The 20,452-nt window shown below is 46.8% G+C and overlaps 1 protein-coding gene across 1 annotated transcript in view; it reads left to right on the forward strand.

The window, feature by feature from the left end:
• The window catches only part of LOC307089072 (cadherin-7-like), a gene marked incomplete at both ends in the record, with an annotated part of 87,193 nt that overhangs the window by 28,950 nt on the left and 37,791 nt on the right, over positions 1-20,452 (forward strand). Inside the window, 2 exons of the mRNA XM_079755170.1 lie at positions 4,217-4,511; positions 13,375-13,494. Of these exons, the coding sequence (XP_079611296.1) occupies positions 4,217-4,511; positions 13,375-13,494 (415 nt within the window). The remainder of the gene's footprint in view (positions 1-4,216; positions 4,512-13,374; positions 13,495-20,452) is intronic.

Below are 20,452 nucleotides of genomic sequence, written 5' to 3' on the forward strand. Positions count from 1 at the left end.
GAACCAGAGAAAAAGAGACAAAGCAAGAGATACAGAGAGGAAAAGAGACATAGAATGATAGAGACATCCAGAGAGAGAGAGAGAGATAAACAAAGAAGAGAAAGAAAGAGAGAGCAAGAGACACTGAGAGGAAAAGATACATAGAAAGAGAGTGAGATCGAGAGAGAGAGAGAGAGAGAGAGAGAGAGAGAGAGAGAGAGAGCAAGATAAACAGAGATGCGGGCCGCAGGGCAAGCGAGCTGCAGATGAGTCCTGCCCAATGGCGGAGCAGATCATGCGTAACGGCTGGTCCCCGACCTCTGACCCCGTCGTCCATGCCGTGTCGGACATCTCAGCGGAGTGTGTCTGAGTGTTTACCAGAAGGAGGCGTCCCAGCTGGGGCCGGCACAGTGACTCTCCCTCACACTGCCTCTCCCAGGAAGGGGGTGAATCCATCTCTGAGAGGGTGTTTTCTTTCTTGATGTCCTCTTTCGCGCCCTCACGGACAGGACAGGGCGGACGTCGCGGGAACACATTCGACACAGATTTATTATTTTAATTCCTTTAATGTGCTTGGATCGGCGGGAGAAAAGTGCACCATGGGAAATTTAATATCGTCTCAAACTGATCTCTTCTTATTCTCCGGGTGCTATTTGATGATCACTGTTTTATCATTTGGTCATCAACTGTGAATTCAGATGTCATTACGCAACAGGTCGTCGGGGTCGAGAGAGAGGGGAGTTTGTTAGGGACGGCAGGTGAGAACCCCGGGGTGTGCCGTACGAGACCTACAGCCGACACGTTGAGCCAGGCGGGGGGTGAGAGTGTTATGAACAGACGTACGCCCACACAGCTGACCTCGTAGCAGTTGAACCCTCTGATCCTCCACACGAAGGCTTGAAACCCATTAGTAAAAGACCTTTTACCTTCTTAGTGCCGGGCGCCATACCTGCCCGCGGTATACCATGCAACACAATAGCCCCATAACCCCCGCATCGCGCCTCTCGCCTCCCCCCTCCTCCCCCGCCTCTCGCCTCCCCCCTCCTCCCCCCGCCTCTCGCCTCCCCCCTCCTCCCCCCGCCTCCTCTCCCGTCTCCTATTGACAGGGAACGCGAACGCACATCTCCGGCGAAATACCATCAAAGCAGACATTCGAACAGAGAGAATAGAGAGAGGGGGGGTGAAATACAATGACGCACGCTGTATTATGTGTAGAGAAAGCAATTGTCTGAGGTGTTCAATATATTATAAAGAGGGTGGGGGGGGGGGGTGAAAAAAAGGGCTGGTTTATTTTCAAACATGAGCACTGCTACATCTTCATCCTGTACATTTGTCCCAGTTGTCCAAAGAAATGCGTTAGCTTTAGTACGATTGTATAACGACTAGAACAGAGAGGGACGAAAAAGAATACCATGTCTATTTACCCAGTGTTCGCTGTGAGTGTATCCTCGGAAATAATGTAGGTTTTCCAGAACTGCCCCCGCCTTTTTCCTTTATGACAATATGAAATATACCAACAACTCATTTTATTATATGAAAAACCCACAAAGAAGCTCTAAATGACTCGGGGGTGCGTGACTTGATTGCGAACAGTCAGAAATATTCTCTGAATTATCCTTGTCAAGGTGCCTGGCAGCAACGCGGCTCCACCAATTATAGCCCTCATTACCGAGCCTTTGTGTACTGTTCTCTGTTGTTCACCGCTCCCGCTGTTTACAAGGTGAGAATTCAGAGTTTAAAGCCCAATTAGAGTCCCCGGGCTCGGTGTGCTGAGGAAAGTCGCGTGTGAGGTATTTAGCGCTGGTCAGCTAAGAACTGTAGGCAGACGGGTCAGCGCGCCCTTATTCAGAATCATTAAGGTGCGTTCGGTTCGTCCGCTTCAATGTGCGTCGCGGGCGGTTGATGACGCAGCACAAACAACACACTCCATTATTTTAATGAATCGAACGTCCGCGGAACAGCGGGCATTCCCTCGGAGAAAGGCTCACCCTGGGAAATTAACTATAGGTCTAGGCTCCCCACTTTGGTCACTCGTTCGTAGAATTTCATTTCAGGTGACAGGCAATCTATGTCACCACCTTTTAAGTCATTTAGCGGATGCTTTTATCCCGACGGACTTCCAGTGAAAGGAGCAGGTAGGGCTCAGTGAATCAGCCTCAAGGATGCCTACAGGTTACACAGCGAACACCGGGATCGAATCCAGACCGTTTCATCTGGCAGTAAAAACACCCCACACGCTAGACTATTCGTGCCCGCCCTACTGAACTCTGAATTCGTTCCAAAAACATCCCCGCGATTCAGATCAATAGCCTCTCGCACCGACAGTCAAACGACCGTTCCCAGGAACGGAGGCCTCTGTTCAAGGAACCAACGCACTCAGGAAGCTTTGGAGAAAAGCTTCTATCAAATGGCAATCATAAATGTTTATTATACATTTGACACGGTGGGCCGCATCATTGACATCTTCACGCCTCAGACAAATCCAAATATGGCATTTATATATATATATTAACACCTTGGAAAAATAAACCCCATATTTATATACCCTTTTTTATTTATGTATGTATATTTTTTATTTATCTTTTATTATGTCACTTCTTAATCTTTTTTGCCATTTTATTTGTGACTCTTTTGTTCATCTGTTATGCCTCCTACGTACTGTTTGCCTGCAAGGTCAAAAACATTTTCAATGCACAGAATGACCCTGGGTTTCCTGCACAAATGAAAATAAAGCACTTTGACTTTTGACTTTGACTATATATAACCTGTTTACATATTTAAAGATGTGGACAGGCATCGTGACGCCTGAGACACTTTGGAGCCAAAAGCGTCCGCCAAATGGCGTATTATATATTGAAATGTATGTAACGTTGTGTTGTTTATTTTACATATTTGACATGGTGGACAGGCGTCGTGCAGAGTTGAGTCTTGTTTGTTTGTCTGCGTGTATTTAAAGCGTGTGGTGCTTTGAGTAGAGGTTGAGAAGCCATTGTCAACTGCCATTTTGAGATACGCATTATCCGCGTTGATAATTCAAGACGATATTCTGTCACGTAAGTGGCGTACTGTAAAAGTGAGGCGTACGGAAAAGGAACAGGAAGTGCCCATGGAATAATTAGTTGTTTACTTAATTTTTCCGAGATGTGATGTTGTGGACTTTATTTATGGCATGTTTCAATGCTGCTTGTCAGCACCACAACAGCTATTTTCAGCCCCCTTCAAAGAAACAACGGTTATTTGTGTTTGAAGGATCCGCTGGAGGAGTTGTGTTTTCCTGCAGATCATAAGGCTATTAATGTGCTGACGCTTTACAGTTCAGTCGGATGGTAAAACGAATGTAGTTCGTGGGAAATGTAGTCTTTCGGAAAGTAATGGCCCTGCAAATCAAGTTTCAAATTCCTTTCATATTAATCTTGGGGGACATTCTGTTAAGTTATGAAAACTACAGGAAATAGAAAATTAAAAAAGGATGAAAGACAAATGACATTAGATAAATATAAAACTATATCACTTTTACTGCCCCCCACCCCACCCTCTATCTCTCTCCCTCTTCCTCCTGCCCCCTCTTTCTCTCTCTCTCTCTCTCTCTCTCTCTCTCTCTCTCTCTCTCTCTCTCTCTCTCTCTCTCTCTCTCTCTCTCCATTTGATGACATTCCAATAACATTACTTCACATTCACATAAAAAGAGCTTTAATGCCTGGAAACTTTGCCAAAGCAGTTACAGAAAAAGAGACTATATATATATATATATATACATAAACAGATAAAGTTGTACCATTTACTTTTGTGAAGTGTGCAATTGTAACTAATTGTAGGCATAACAGCAAACCTTCTTGCACTCCAACTTTATCTTTCTCTGTGTTCAATTTAATTCCAATGAGCTTTATTGGCATGGAAACATGGAAATGAACTTTTACAGAGCAGTAAAACACTTTAACAAAGGTAAAATAATGGTACAAAAACAACACTAAGTTGTTTTCTGCCGTTTTGGGCACGTCTTACAAACAACTATTTACTTGCGTTCTTATAGACATTAAAGGTGCCGTCGGAAAGAATGAAGAGCTAATTTGAGTACAATTAGCAAGAACTGTCATCGCTCGCAGTCAATACATAGTGAAGGAAACGCACGTGAGAATACCTCTTTTGAGGCGCCCATTTTTGAGGCGCTATTAGCTCATACTGCTTTTAGAGCCAGACCCAAACCGTCTCTCTTTCTCTCTCTCTCTCTCCCACCCAGCTCCACTCGGACGTTGACGGGGGCGACGGCAAGGTGAAGTACGTGCTGTCGGGCGAGGGCGCCGCCTCCATCTTCACCATTGACGAGAACACGGGGGACATCCACGCCACCAAGCGGCTGGACCGCGAGGCGCAGGCCTACTACACACTGCAGGCGCAGGCCGTGGACCGCGTCACCAACCAGCCCGTGGAGCCGCGCTCCGAGTTCGTGGTCAAGGTGCAGGACATCAACGACAACGAGCCCAAGTTCCTGGATGGGCCCTACATGGCCGGCGTGCCCGAGATGTCCCCGCTGGGTAGGTTGGAGGACGACTCTGGGTGGGGGGTCGTCACGCTCATCCCTCTCTCTCTCTTTTGCGCTCCTTCTCTCCCTTTTCTCTTTCTCTTTCAATTTCACTTCCTCTCTTTCTCTCTCACTCTCTCTCTCGGCCTATTTCCTTCTCTCCCTCACCCTCACTCACCCTCTCTGCCTCTCTCTCACCCTCTCTGCCTCTCTCTCTCTCTCTCTCTCTCTCTCTCTCTCGCTCTCTCTCTTTCTGTCCATCAAGCCTCACAGCTCTGCCTGTTGGCTCTGCTTTTATCCTCGTGCCGTTGCATCCTTGACATGCTCTGCCCTTGTTTTTTTTAATCTTCTTACACTGCTTTGTTTCTTTCAACTTCATCCATCGTTCGGCCAGTCTTGCCTCTTCCTCCTCATCGCATCCATCCATGCAACCGGTCAGCCGTTCACACACTGCTCTGCCAATTCGGCTAAATGGTGAACCAGATAAAAGAACTGCCACTCAAAGTAACATATGACCCATTTAAAAGACAACCAGAACGGGGCGAAACACCGAAGCAATCCACCATGTGATTGGCTACTTTGTCGATCCATCTGGGTTGAGACATCAATGTATACTCTATCATTGGTCGGGACGATACAGCCCGCCCCCGACTTAGACTCCCGGTGATGATTCAACCAGAGCAGCGCGCTTGTACCAGAAGAAGGGGAAACGAGCTGTTGGTGTAATAAAGCTCATCTGTCATCTCTGTCGTCTGGATGAGCGATGCACTGCTGGATCTCCGGCGCAGAACCGCTCAACCGTCTGCACTGACGCTGGGAGGAACCGAGGGGGCAACGCAGAAGCCTCTCTGATGAAGATGCTAATGAGAGAAAACTCTGCTTTATGTCGATTCCGTCCCACTTCCACCTCAACAAGCAACATCCATATCTCCCCTTGAAGCACGCCGGCCGGATGACGGAGGCGTGGGCTGGCTCCCAGGGGCGAGGGCGCGGTCTGGACTGAGCACAATCTCGGCCCTCTCTGTCACTGGGGTCTCCAGGGGGTTTATGACACGCATGAGCCTGCAGGATGTATGGGGCTCGGATGAGCAGCTGGTGGACGCTGAAGAAGGTGATGGATATGGAGGTGGAGGTGGTGGCGGAGAGTGCGACGGGCGGAGGTGGTGGTGGTGGGGATTGAGGTGGTGGTGGAGGTGAAAGGAGTGGGACTCGGTGGAGGAGGTGGTGGAGGCTGAAGAAGGTGACAGATGTGGAGTTGGAGGTGGTGGATGGTAGGGGTGGTATTTGGTCTGGCGGTGGTGGTGGATGTGGAGAGGGAGGTGGTGGGGGGAAGGGGGCAGGGATGGTGGGGGTTGTGGTGAGGAGGGATGGAGGGGGTGTGGGTGGAAGTGGTGGAAGGGACGGAGCAGGAGGTGGTGGCAATAGTGGAGGAGAGGATGTTAGGGGTGGGTGGTGGGAATGGAGGTCTTTGACATGGGCATGAAGGATGTAGAGGTGGATGGAGTTGGTGTTGCAAATGGAGGCGGAGGAGATGATGATCGTGGGGGCGCCCGGCCACAATAGAGCTGGACACGGTGAGGAGGGAGGAGCCGGTGGGGGTGGAGGCTGGGGAAGGGAGGCGGACGTGTGGATAATAAAGCCGTAGTGGCAGTGGTGCTGGAGGAGGTGGGAGGTGTTCACGGGGCTCAGGCTAGTGGCTTAAGGAACCAGAGGATTAGCGGCATAAGGGCCCCGCGGTGTTGTGTGTTAAAGCGGAGATAAGTCCTATTCTGTCCACCCCCCCCCCCAGCCAGCGGGGGGAGCGTGGCGCGGTGCGAGCCCAGAAACAGGGTGACCTCGGTCAGCTTTATTTACAGACCCAGCACCCTGGGTGGAAGGTCTTCATCCACCACAACGTGTGAGCCGTCCAATCTCTCCCCGTAAATACCCGCTCCACCCAATTATATGACCCGTGGTGGTGGAAGGGGGAGGGAGACGGAGAGGGAGGGAGGGCCACGTCGTCTCTCTCTCTCTCTCCCCTCCTCGTCCTCTACGACTCCTTTATAGACGTCTTTAAATCATTACTCCCCACCTCTGATAAATGGCTTCAATTTAGAGGAAATCGTGAATTTAATTAATTAAAGTAATTAGAGGTGGTGCTCGGCCATTCACACGTAGCGGGAGAGAGTTGGGTGGGGCGTTGGGGGGGGCAGATAAAAGATAGGAGAGGGAGCCGGGAGGTCGCGGGGGTGACGTCTGATGCTGGACAACAGAGAGAGAGAGAGAGAGAGAGAGAGAGAGTGGAAGAGAGAGAGAGAGAGAGAGAGAGAGAGAGAGAGAGAGAGGAAGAGGAAGAGCGAGAGAGAGAGAGAGAGAGAGAGAGAGAGAGAGAGAGAGAGAGAGAGAGAGAGGAAGAGAGAGAGAGAGAGAGAGAGAGGAAGAGGAAGAGCGAGAGAGAGAGAGAGAGAGAGAGAGAGAGAGAGAGAGAGAGAGAGGAAGAGAGAGAGAGAGAAAGAGAGAGAGGAAGAGCGAGAGAGAGAGAGAGAGAGAGAGAGAGAGAGAGTTTGAGAGAGAGAGAGAGAGAGAGAGACTTGGCTGAGAGCAGTCCTCGCTCGTCCGGAGCCAAGGGCCCGGTAAAGGCTGACCGGGCTCCTCATTACAAGCTCAGGGAATGTAATGTCAAACCCAAGGCCACCACCGGTTGGATTTACGGGCCCCCCTCTTCTTTATCCAGCTGTCATTGTTCCTGTCTAATTCATGACCCCCCCCACCTCAAAAAGACGATGGAGCGAATGGTATGTTCCAGGAATGATATATCGGGAAGGGTTATTCAAAGGACAAGCGGAGAAGGCTAACAAGACAGTTGATCCCAGATTATCAATTCATGTTTTCCACGATGATGAAAAATGACCGGAAAATAAACGAATGATAAAAAGTAACGGAAGAGGGAGAAGAAGGTGTTAAACTATGTGAAACTTGGCGTGTTGAGGTGAAAAGCGTTATTTTAGGCTTTGTGGTAACAAACATGTCTAAATCAGACTGAAAGCAATAATCCGTGCCTAACCGCGAAGGAGGGAAGCAGGTGTGGCTGTGAACAAATATAATCACCTTAATCACGGTGGGCAGTCATCACGGCGGTGCAACGTTAGCGTGCTCAAACGGCTGATTTCAATTTTTTTCGCTTTCTTTATATAACAATACCACAACAAAAACGCCATCCTTAGCAAATTAATCCTCATTATAATCTGTCTTTTCGCGGTGGGAATTTACGTTTTACGCTTGGACAGACAGGATCATTAACTATAATGGTATGAATCACTGTATATAACAATGTTTATGTTGGATATAACGTCTGCTATCATGAACACAATTAAAAAATGTCATTCAATGTGGAAAGTGATCAATCTTAAATGTTGGAATTTGAACTTGTAGTTATTATGATAATGCACAGACAGGTAAACAACTTCTGTATTTTTCGATTTTACAAACAATAAAGCCGGCGATTCGGCGATCAGTCCCTCGTCCTAAACCACGTGCACACCTACACCCTGCTGTACTAGTAAATTATTGAAAATAATAAATTAATATTGATTGTGGGTTTAAAACTCTTAACTCCCTAACTCACATAGTGCCACTCCCACTCAAACCACCGCTGCCATATTTGTTTCCATTACTGCCAGGTGACAGTTGCTCAGCCAAGCCGCGGAATTGATGGGGAAACGCCGTTTTGTCCCCATCCCCCGGTAATAGATACTAAAAAAGGTGGACATTTTGATCCATCAAGGAAATGAAGACAGACAAAAATGGAAGTTGGGCTGACAGGGCAAAGTGAGTAGCAGATGACAGGCTCATCGAGCAGAACCAATCACGTCGTTCCATTCATCAGGAAAGCTCACATGACTTACACACCCCCCTCTCAATGTTTTTTATCAGCAGGCGTTAATAATAACAGACATCCTCTGCCATGTGGAGACTATAAGGCTAAGGCCAAGCGGAGAATTGTCTCGAGAGTACAGAGAAGGGGAGAGAGAAGGGGAAGCATAGAGGAGAGGAAGAGCAGAGGAGAGGAAGAGGAGAGGACAGGTTAGGGGAGGAGGGGAGAGAAGAGGAGGAGAGAAAAGGAGGGAAGAGGAGTGGGGAGGGGAGGAGAGAAAAACAGAGAAAAAGGAGAGAGGAAGAGAGGAGAGGAAAGAGTAGAGAAGAGATCACCTTAAAAAACAAAATAAATCGTTGTCGAAAGCCCCATCAAGTCAAAGCTGAACGATAACCTACCGGCCAATCAGGTGAAGCTTGTGTAAAGTGATTTTAAATACCATCCCATAATAGAGATTTAGAGTGGCGGGCGAACTCTCCTTCATCGCCCCGTCATGCGGGTGACCTTGATGTTATGGGGAGCCTGTAATGCCAGCTGTCATGACTAACATCTGGTGATCTACCGGAGCGGGCCTGCTGTAGGCTCCCGCGGCCCCACGAGGGCCTTCTCCCCTGGGGATGGCTGGGGGGGTGGACACCCTGGCTCCACCTGGGTATTATTTTATGTGGCGCTGTCTCCCAGAGGACTCCCAGACGCAGACCACCTCTGGACTTGCATGGCTTGGGACACAGTGTTGGATAGGAAAACATGTGTGGATGGGTGAATTTGTGAATGTACGTGTGTGTGAGTGTGTGTTTGAGTTTGTGTGTGAATGGATGTATGTTTCTTGACCTTGCGAATGCATGTGTATCCGTGTGTGTGTGTGCGTGAGAGAGAGAGAGTTTGCACTTAATAGATTAATGTTTGGTGAATGTGTAAATGTAACAAATGTGAAAAGATGTTGAATGGGTGAATGTGCGTAAGAATGTTGTTATTGGTTACAAGGAATGTGTCAATGGGTGTGAAGCTGCAAATCTGTGTGTGAATGGGTTTTAAAATGCATGTGGTTATTGGTGAGTGGGTATGGTTGAATGTGTGTGAACTGGTGAACATTTCTGAACGTCTCAATGTGTATGAATGGATGAGACTTTTTGCTTTTGGGAGACAATAAGCCAATACATTTTTTTGTACTGTACTGATTCTTGCACCTTTTGGCCTTATATCTTCTTCGCTGAATACACCTATTGCAAGTCGCTTTCGACAAAAGCGCCTGCTAAATTAACGTAATGTTCCGTAATATAACGAGACACAAAAGAGAAAGAGAGAGAGAGAGGGGGGGGGGGGGGGGGAAGAGGAGAGAGAGAGGGAGGGAGAGAGAGAAAGCGAAAGGAAGAGTGAGAGAGTTTTCCCGCCTGTTAGTTGTGTTTAGTAAAGCGCCCTATAAATTCCCTCCATTTGTCTTTCTCCTCTCTTCTGTCGTTTTACGAGCAGGACAGAGAGCTTCTAATCTGCGATTGCCGACATCACTTATCCCAGTAAAACCTTGCCGTTCAACACGTCCCGCGCGTCGAAACGCCAGCAGTAGGTTTTTATTACGCTGTTTGCCTCAAAGTAAAATATCACCGGGGCCATTTCCTTTATAACCGCTACAGTACAGGCTCTGGGCTCACAGATATAGCTGCCGGCTATTAAAGTGAAATATCCCAGCATAAAGCGACCGTTCATCAGCCCCGGCGTTCGGCTCCAGAAGGCACATCGCGGGGGGAGAAACAATGCTTTTATATCTCAAGGTCACTTCATCAACGTCTCGCCGAGAGTGTTTTGCTGTCGGGGCCTGGTGGCGGCTTTGGCGTCGGCGGCATGCGCTGCGGCTGACGTACCGTCGCTTCCTGGAAGGGAAACGTTGGCGATGGATACGTCAGCGGTTGTCGCCGGCGACGACTGCGACGACCCTGGAAGCTGGCTTTATGGCAACGCTCCGTAGGCGCTCAGCAATCAATCTTTTGCTCTGTGTATGGCATCTTTTTGCATAAAAGTTGCAAAACAACGTGCTTAAAAACGGGAAACAACATAACAAGGACGAGAAGGAATACAATCAGTTTAAAATAGCCATAAAACGTCAGAATCGCAGAGAGACCTTTGAGGGAGATACAAGCAAAAAACATTACACAACGTGATTTAAAGAATGCCAAACTAAAAATTAAACTTTTTAAATCAGGAACTCAACTTCTGCGGATATTTATGCCGTCCATTAATCAATCGCCAAAACAACTTCTGTTGTTTTTGGATGATCCGTGAGAACATCGATATTGCATGGCTGCTTATGGATATGTGTATGGACGCCATACTGGAAGCAAAAGGCCATTTGAACATCGCAGATGGCCTTTCCCTGTCGCTGCAGTTTCTGTGTCTTGGGATGCAGTGGTCGAGTTCAGTCAAATCAGCAGCAAAGTCGCTCTGCTGTGTGTTACAGCACTGTAAACAAGGTGTTATTATCCGGAGAGGGTGGTTAGGGGGGGGGGGGGAGGGGGAGATGTTTATGAGGCATCCTTGTGAACCCCAGCAGCCATTACCAGTAAATCTTTAGCGGGGAAAGCCTGGTGGTTATAATGGAGTCCAAGCTGAAAGGTGCCGGGTTAAAAACCCTGAATGTCTACCTGTCTACCATCCTTGAGCAAGATGCCCTAACCCCTACTGAGCCTTAAAGACATGGAACTGAAACATGCCTATGATAAACAGGAGCCCTTGAGATTTCCTCTCTCTCCGATGTATGATTCCACTGTAGGTGGAAAGAGAGACAGAGACAGAGAGAGAGAGAGAGAGAGAGAGAGAGAAAAGAGAAGTGTTGAAAATGAGCAATGAAGTGAGAGAGAAAGAGGGTAGAAAAGGGGGAGAAAGAACGCACGTAGGGAGAGAAAGAGGGAGAGAGAGAGAGAAAGAACATGAGTGTTTGGAGTTTGAGACGGCAAGAGAGAGGGAGTGAGAACAGGAGAGCTACAGTAATATAACTGGAGAGGGCAACGGCAAAAGAAAGAAAGAGAAAGAGTGAAGGGCTGTTCAGGTGCGGCGCGGTATGCCACAGCGCGGATGAAAGCACCAGTGAGATGGAGAGCGAGCAGTAATGACCCGCCAGGTATTGTTGTGAGTCAGGGAGATTAGCCAGACCTGGCAGCAACAGCAGCTAGGTTGACCACAGGACCCAGCACATTGATCCACCGTCCAAATCCAACACCAGAGACTCACACACATCAACGCAATCTGGTCGCTTCTAATCTGTAACTCACCTGATGTCTCCGTTCAATACCATACGATAATAGCTGAACTCATGCTGGAGTTGTTTTGATATATATTGGCGTAAGCTTCCTAAGAGGGTCATCATTGTTGCGCACATTTCCGTGCATTCATTCAGTAAACAACATTGAGGCATGCAAGGAGTGATCAAAGCAGTGTGATCGATTCTTGAAACACTCAACGTATACCCACTGAGGAATGCCTCCAGATGTCTATCGCTGTTGGAATCCCAAGCCCAGAGTTGGTACTCTACTGCTCTTTACTCAACAGTGTAGGTCAGGGAAAGCACGCAAGCATATGGCTGCGGTGGGAAAACTGTGTTTATAATGTGTTTTCCCAAGTTGTACAGCACAAAAGAATTGATTAGCGATAACGTGAAGCTGCGTAGCTGTAGCGATGAGAAGCCAAGAGTATTAGTGGTACTAGCTCATAAATCAATGATTCATGTCAGAAATAAGCAACTCCAAACAAGGGTTGTGGTTTTAAAACAATAGGTTACCTTCCAAACAACAGTGGGTACAGCGAGCATAACAGATTCCACCAGCCTGGATCTCTGTAGCTATAGAAGTTGAACAGCAAGTCCTTAACAGTTCTTAATTTAGCTACGACAGTTCGTCGTAGCTAAATGTCAGATAAACAAGGGTATAGTTGTGCCAACGGAAGAGTATGTTTACATCAACAACATCACAAAAGACACAAATGTTGGCTTCAGAGTTAGCTACTTGAAGGTGGAGTTATTTTTTGTGAAGCGTATATGTGCGACTCTGTGGAACGAACATAACCGGGTATAGATGTTGTAAAAACAAAAGTCTGGCTTGTTTTCTCTTGCTTGCCAACACTCCCAGAGACTTGGTGGTAGTCCGGAAAGCCCTGAATGTTTGTTGAAATTGAAGGATACTGTCCTTAGCCGGGGAACCAAAAGCAAACTTTATACCGCCAACAAAGAGTTCAATACATAAAATAAAGCTTCCCTGGGATTATGTGGTCGAACTGGGAACGCCTCGATTGGCAAGAGCTTCTCTCTAGATATCTGTAAAAACCAAAATGAATTCAGGGATAGAGGGGATAGAGCTAGTGGAGGGACATTAATGAACTGAACAGAATATAATGCCTTTGTGCCGGTTCTCTCTTTAGCGTGCCGAGCTACGAGCCAAGACTTATCCCGCTGCTGAATTACCAACACCAGATTGGAGTTTCAGGGGAATCCGAAAAAGACTATGAAAATAAAATGATTCCAGGAAGGGCACAGAGTACCGTTTTAATCTCGCCACACCGTCCCTCCCAAATGATGTCGACAACTCTGTGTTTTCTGAGGGGTGTCAGGATCTTTAGCGTGCCAGAAAAGCCGCATGACAACGCCAGATTTGGCGCTTCGAACGATTTCAATCCACTCTGGGGAGAAATACCACTTCCAAACCCGTGAATGGTTTCATGAAATTTCAAACAAATACAAAACAGAGAGGAAGCCAACACCCCAAGACTGACAAACAAAGACCGGAAAAGAAAATGAGTACTTGGATTAAAAAAGAAAGTAACACTGGTTTTGCATTAGGCCACTTCCAAGCCACCATTTTCCTTCCCCTTTCATTCACCGTATAATTATTTCCCTTTCTTCCTCAGTTCTCCCGCAGTTGGTCATACATTGACACTGATATAGTTACTATTTCCATAATTAGCTCAGTTTGACTTGGAGCTCGTTGTCGTGGAAACTGCTGAAAGGTTTTTTTGTTTCCTCTCATTCCTCTGTGCGCAGGGACCATGGTGGTGCAGGTGGCGGCGACGGACGCTGACGACCCGACGTACGGGAACAGCGCTCGGGTCATCTACAGCATCATCCATGGCCAGCCCTACTTCTCCGTGGAGCCCCGGACCGGTAGGTTAATGCTAGGGACTGGGCCGTCAATCATCCATGTCTCCGTAGCCTTGTTCCTCCATGTCTGCTACAAGCATGGCAAGTTTCCTTCATATCTGCTGAAAACCATCCCAGAATCCTTCACACTGCCACTTGGACCTTGGTACGTCTATAGCTGAGAGACCCACGGCCAGATCCTCTATCTTCAACCTCTACCTCCCTATTGATAAGATTAGATTGTAATAGGTGACATTAGATTACATTACATTAGTTTGCATTAGAATGGGTTGGGGGGATTAGGGTTAGGTTATGTTATATTAATTGCATGCAAATATCTTAGATTGTATTATATTAGATAGGGTTATATCATATGAGGTATTATTCAATTAGATTCAATTTATATTGATTGTGTTGGATTGGATTGCAATGCAAAGCATTTTATGTTCATAAACAGTTACTGAAAACTAGCTGAAGAGAATAAAAACACATCAAACCATATTTTGTACAATAATTTAGAGAAGGAAATTGGTCGTTAGCTGGGTCAGGAATTAATGAGGCTCTCAGGGGAGTGAAACTATCCCTGGACTTAAAATGTCCTTGAATTTGTGTTTGGTAATTAAACTTTCGGATTTGATATGGACTCTAAAGAGCCTATATTGGGGGTCAATTTACTGGGTTTGACCCCAAAAAGCCTTGAGAAAAAAATTCCAACACCTGCTCCTTCATGGCATGTAACTGAGTTCTTACTATCACATTCAGAATTATAATTATGAAAATAAAGAGCATATAAAAGAGCAAAAAATACATTCTATAAAAACTCTCAAAAGCTAAAAAAAAACCTACTTAGCTCAGGAAATTAAACGACAATATCTAACACAATCAGGCAACGTCGAGTGCATTGTAAATCCGTGCCAACAGCCGGGCTGGTGCCATTTTCTCAGGCACTTTCCAAGGGAAAAAAACACAAGTAGTAAAATGATATTCTTATCCACAGCATCTCTTGACACGACGTTCCCAGTTTAACATTTTGTCCACATTCTGCGTTGTGCCGCCGCTGCCTGTGTTGCCTGGAGCGTGCATGGCAGGAAGGCCGCGATCGCTCCGGGACCTCGTTGTTATTCCCATCATGCAGAGTGCCGGCTGACCCCGGTGCCACCACTCTCTCCATGTAAACACCATCCTATCTCTGTTTGTACCGCTCGCTGCAAATTACCGGGCCGGGTCCGCACCACCGCTACCGCAAACACTCCGCCGCCGCGAGCACCCTGACCGCCTTCCCCTCCCCTCCGCCCCTCCAAACTCAAATCAAATATTGTCTTTTGTTACTTTGTGGATGCCGAGGCAAAAGCAGCTGGTGGAATTACCTCCAGCAGAGAGTCATGGAGAAAGGGGAGGGAGGCTAGCCTATCAATCAAAAAGGTGCGGGGTGTGAGGGTGAAAGTGTGCGAAGGTGGGTGTGTTGACTGGTGGAGTGTGCGGCGGCGTGGGGAGTCGCTCGGTAGGCGGTTTGTGTACGTCTGCGTAGTTTGTGTATGTTCCCCGCCTCCTCGCCTTTGGAGTTCGGATCATTAGGTTCCAGAGGCCTGCTGGGATTCTCCGCACTCATGCGAAGGCGAAGAACATCGCAGAAAACACACTCACCCACACACACACACACACAGACACACACACACACAGACAAACCCAAACCATCACACACACACACACGCACACACACACACACACACACACACACACACACAAATACAAAGTATCCAGCCATATTAGCCTAGCCACCACACCAACGGAAACACACACAGGCCCTGACAGCCGTGTTGCTATTCATGGCGACTCAATTCGTTGAGGGTGAGAAAAGAAAAAATAATGTTTTATTTTTTCATTTCCTTTTGTTTGCTTTTTACTCAAGGCGCTAACTGTCTTATACTCTCAGCAAACAGGCTGGTGAGCGGAGCTGCCCGGTGTACTTTTAAAAAGCACCTCAGTGAATGATAAGGTCAGCATTAATATTGATCAGCAAAGCGGACCGGTAGTCGAGGTAGTGTGGACACGTTTAATACGGCTACACCGTTAGCCTCAGCGCCGCTAGCAGAGTTGGGAGTGCATGAAGGAACATAACACTCACGCATGACGCTGGGAAACATCCAGTTGTTTTCGAGATTGTTGTTTTGTTCAAAATGATATGCCAAAACATTATTGGCACTCATAGCTTAAGATATAAAAAAGGCTTATTAGCATGAAACAAACAGGGGCACACACATTGTTGTTTGAAGTGAAAGAGTTACAAAATTTACAAGAAACCATAATAACAGTTTCAACCACCAACTGAAATTTGTCTGATGAACATTAAAATTTATTTTTTTCAAGGTTTTTTACGACTTTTACAAACTCTTCAGCGGTTGTTCAGCAATACCCAGTAGGCCTGACAGTTCTGAAGGGACCAATTTGAGGACCCGTTTGAGGTCTTTAAAATGCTTTGATTTGCGAAGAAAATTTCCTTGCAACTTCAGAGGGAAAACATTTCTGGGCAATAAGCGACATGCTAATAGCAAACCCTCAGATCACTTCACTTCAAATGTCTGTTTCCCTGCTTGACGCAATTAGCCCGGGTTAGTTGCTTATACTTTTATTCAACTTTTATAAGGCAGGATTGTTCAACTTTGACAACGGATGTCGGCCTATGTGAAGAGCTACAAATAAAGCAACAGCTACTTCTAAATACAGAATACCATAGCTTTTTGTCTCCAAGTGAATAGAAAGTGCTTGGTTTCTCCACTGCCTGCGGTGTTGTGTAATGTTGTTGTTCCTGTGTTATGAGTGATGTCAACATTCTTGGCAAGACAGCAACCCTCTCTGTAATACTGTAGTACTTATGATGAAACTTTCAAAATGGAAACGTAGAGATTAGAGTTGCTAGTTTGATTCCTGGATACCAATGATCACTGTTTAGTAATTCAACAGATGCTTTCATCCAAAGCAGTGATATAGTAGGTATTCTCAGAGTATTGTTTTATTTATATTATATATACATACATAGATTTTTAGTTATTGTATTTCCAGGGATTCTTATTATTATTGATGATCAGTAACGCCTTTAGGGTCGCATTTGTATTTCTGGTAAGCATCTTCTCTAAAAGTTTTGTACCACTTAACACACAGGGGCTGTTATTTTTTGGGTCCAAGTAAAACACTCAGCCCCGCCGAGTGTGATGGCCGAAATTGCGTGGAACTCGGTATATAGGTCGTATTTCCCATGCTGAACATTTCTGCCTCTTTGACCTATCATGTCAATCTAGATATTTTTTTCTGCAAAGGGAAAGTATTGGAAGAAGACATTTTTAGCACTGAAAGAATTACACAGAATTTGGTAAACATGGCCTATCTAAATGCCTGATCTTATGGAAAAGTTTTGATTGAATAAAAATGTCCAACTTGTACGGTTGTCAAAATGTAAATGTAAATGTGTGCAAATATTTGTGTTGTTAGCTCTTAAAATTGCGTCACACTGTCAATTTGAATACGTAAGCGCTAATGCTCAAACTCGCCTATTTACGGCATTTGCTCTTGACTAGTGACTCTGACTAGCTTGGAGACACCTTTGTCATCGCCCCTGAGTGCCGTGACTCTGTGAACTACGGGGAAAGGGCGGGCGCTGTGGTTCGGGGGCACGTGTGGGCTGAGAATACCATTCCTGACTGCTAGCACTCCTAGTAATTATCATTATTCTATTCTATGTTGCCGTGTATCTGTGTGTCTAACTGTGTGTGTATCTGTGAGTGTGTGTTTGTGTGTGTCGCGGGGGGGGGGAACCACAACCTAGCTTAGAAAGTCCTTCAAATGATGGTAGTCTCAGTAGAAAAAAGTGCAGGCACACTACATCCTATAGTCCAACCTGTATCACCATGGTGTTGGATTATTCCGGAAACATCAACACTTTATTCAACATTTTGGACACTCGACGAATCAGTTGCACACGGCGGTTCTCAAACAACGGGAGCGAGGGATTGCTTCAGCGCCATCAGCCACTCTCACACAAGATGGGACGTGACACCCATACCAATCGCCACGGAAACAGGCATTTGCCTAAGTGATGTTTAACCAGCATGTCTGCCCAATAACGGCCCATTATACTTGGACGCTCCTGCTATTAAAGAGTGTTTGGGAACGTGTGAATGCGGCGGCATGTACTTTTACAGTATCAAACTATATTTAATTAGCTAAGTGCAGTGTTTAATTTGCGTGATTGATCTTTATGAAGGGGCTAATGCTCCATGATTGTTCAAGAGGCCTGTGTGGGCGCGTGTGTGTCACTAATCATCGTCTGCTCGCACACGCACTGGGCTGTGCTCGCTCATCTACATGGAGAGGGTATTGAGTGTGTGGAAAAGTAACAAGAAACAAATTCTTTTTTCTCGGGTGCTTTTGTCAAACGTCTTCAATCAATCTTGCGTGGGGAACAGCGGGGTTGGGTTGGTTTTTCATTTATTTTATTTTATGGTTAAACATTGTTTCCTTCTTGTCTGTTCTGTCATCGCTGTTTAAGACCCTCAGATGTGACAAGCCTTTTTGATGTGAGAGATTTGATCCAAACAGCTTGACTAGGGACAGTTGTCTGTCTAACTTTAATAAACATTAAGTAAGCTTTCATATATATATATGACCAAGATTTAAGGCAAAAAAAAGTACAAAACAAGAAATAAAATGACACAGGAAATAGGAAACAAAAAACAAAATTCTTTTTTCACATTTAACAAATCCCTTGGCACCAAACCATGAAGAGAGAATGACAGATCTCCTTTTTTTGGGCTTTTGCGGTTGAAACTAATTAGCTCCATGTTCTGTGCAGTGGCTACTGTGTTAGCAGTAACTTTGACAGAGTGGCTCAGCTCACCCACTATTTTCCGACCTCCCTGTCTAACACAGTGCTACAGAGCGGAGGTAGCATGGTGCTAATTAGGTGGGGGACACTCTGGTCCCGTAATAGAGCGCACCCAATCGGACACAATGCCACACATTTCGTACCACCAGGCAACATGCCTCATTGGCTTTGTATCGGGGACGCCACCGGGCGACGCAAAGGATCATGGGACAGCTTGTGTTAGTAATGTTAAAAAGGAAATGGGACAAAAGTTAGCCAGGCGTTCATCCTTATTATCTGACTAGGAGCGTTGGTGGACTCGCCTGACCAGAGAGATGGAGTCTTGGTCTTCACCGCTCCCATCCGCGACGGTGTGAACTCCCACGGGCAGCGGCTAGAAAGCCTGCAGGGGGGTGTTAACCATCGCACGGTGTTCCACCCACTGGGAGAGCGCTTTAAGCGAGAGCCAGGCCCTAGTGTGGTTCCTCTGGACCCACCGCTGGGAGTGAAGTACCCAACAGGCTGTCTCCACCCCAGCTCAGTGAAGCAGACTGACCATCTCCGTACAAGATAGTGGGGTTAGAGTGACCCAGCACCGGCCCCTATCCGTCTCTCCCCTCTTTCCCTCTCCTAATCCTAAATTGAATGTTCAAGGTGCCCTTGGGCAAAGCCCTAAAGCCTCCAACAGCTTTCCCTGCCCGTGTAAATGTGAACCATAACGCAGGAGGAAAGGGGTATTAGTGGCTGTGCTTGGAGAAGCCATGAGAGCAGAATGGAGTCTTTCACCTTGTTGAGCTCGTTCTCACAGCCATACCGCCCACCTGTTCAAACAAATACGTTTTCCTTTATTAGTCGTTTGACATTCAAAACTCATCAATGTTAGTTACCCCGTGGCAGATGTTTTCTCTGTCCATACTGGCTGTGTTGACATAAAAATAAAAATATATATATTATCCTCGTACTCTAATACTCATAGACCACCTTCAGCAAGCGGGCTAGCACACAGATAGCTAGCGTGTTGGTCGCTTGTTTCACAATCCAATCAAAAAGTTTCCATTTCTCACTCCCTCTCTTTATATCGGTCTGTCACACTCCTCTCTCTGTGTCTCTTTCTCACTCGCCCGGTCTTTCTCTCACACTTACAGTGCATCTCTGTCCTTCCCTTTCGTTTCTCTCTCTATCGCGCTATTATCTCCCTCTCTCTCTCGATTTCTCTATATCGGTCTCACACTCCCGCTCTACCTCTCTCTGTCTGTCTCTCTCAGTCTCCCCACCTCTCTATCTCCCTCTCTCTCCTCCCTCTCCTCTGTCATCAAGAGTGGAAAAAACAATTAAAGTTATGAAACGTTCAAATAAAAAGCAAAAGGTCAACTTTAATCCTTGTTTATTGTGTAGCGTCTCCTGTTTCCCTCTCCACCTGTCTCTATCTCTCTCTGTCTCTCTAGCCATCTCTCTCTTTCTCTACTTTCGTTCTACCTTTCTCCTTCTCTCACCCTCTCTCACCCTCTCTCTCCTGCTCTCTCTATCTCCTGCTCTCTCTCGCTCTCGCTCTCGCTCTCCTTCTCCTTAAACCAAATCAATGGCCGACGTGTACAGATTGCCTCCGTCAGCGGCCAGAGCTGATCGCTGTTGTCGGCTGGAGGATAAAGATCCCTGTGTGATCCTTATCATTCCTCTGACTTCACCGGCCCGGGATGGCGTTGTCTCTCCGCCGCTACCAGCGCTGCGCCTCCATCGCCGTGCCTCCGTCGCCTTCTCTTTGCTCGCCCGCTCCCGGCCGTGTCGGCGTTACGAGCATTGGATCGCAGGAACATTAGAGCCGTGAGGCAGTCATAAATAAGCAGCCCCCCCCCCCTTCCCCCCCCCCCCCCCCTCTCCCCACCACCGCAGTGGAGACAGGTAATCTTGACCGGGCGCCTCTATCTTTTGTCTTGCTAATTGAGAAACAACAACGGGCAACTACGTGCAGATGTAAACACTCTTGGGCATACAAGTGTACATGCAGACACAAAAACACACACAAACACAGACATGCAGTCACACACACAAGTACACACAGTCACATACGCACAAGCACACACATACATTCACTCACACATAGGCACAGGCATGCACTCACACACA

Source organism: Pollachius pollachius (assembly GCF_949987615.1).
Source record: "Pollachius pollachius genome assembly, chromosome: 17".
Lineage (NCBI taxonomy): Eukaryota > Metazoa > Chordata > Actinopteri > Gadiformes > Gadidae > Pollachius > Pollachius pollachius.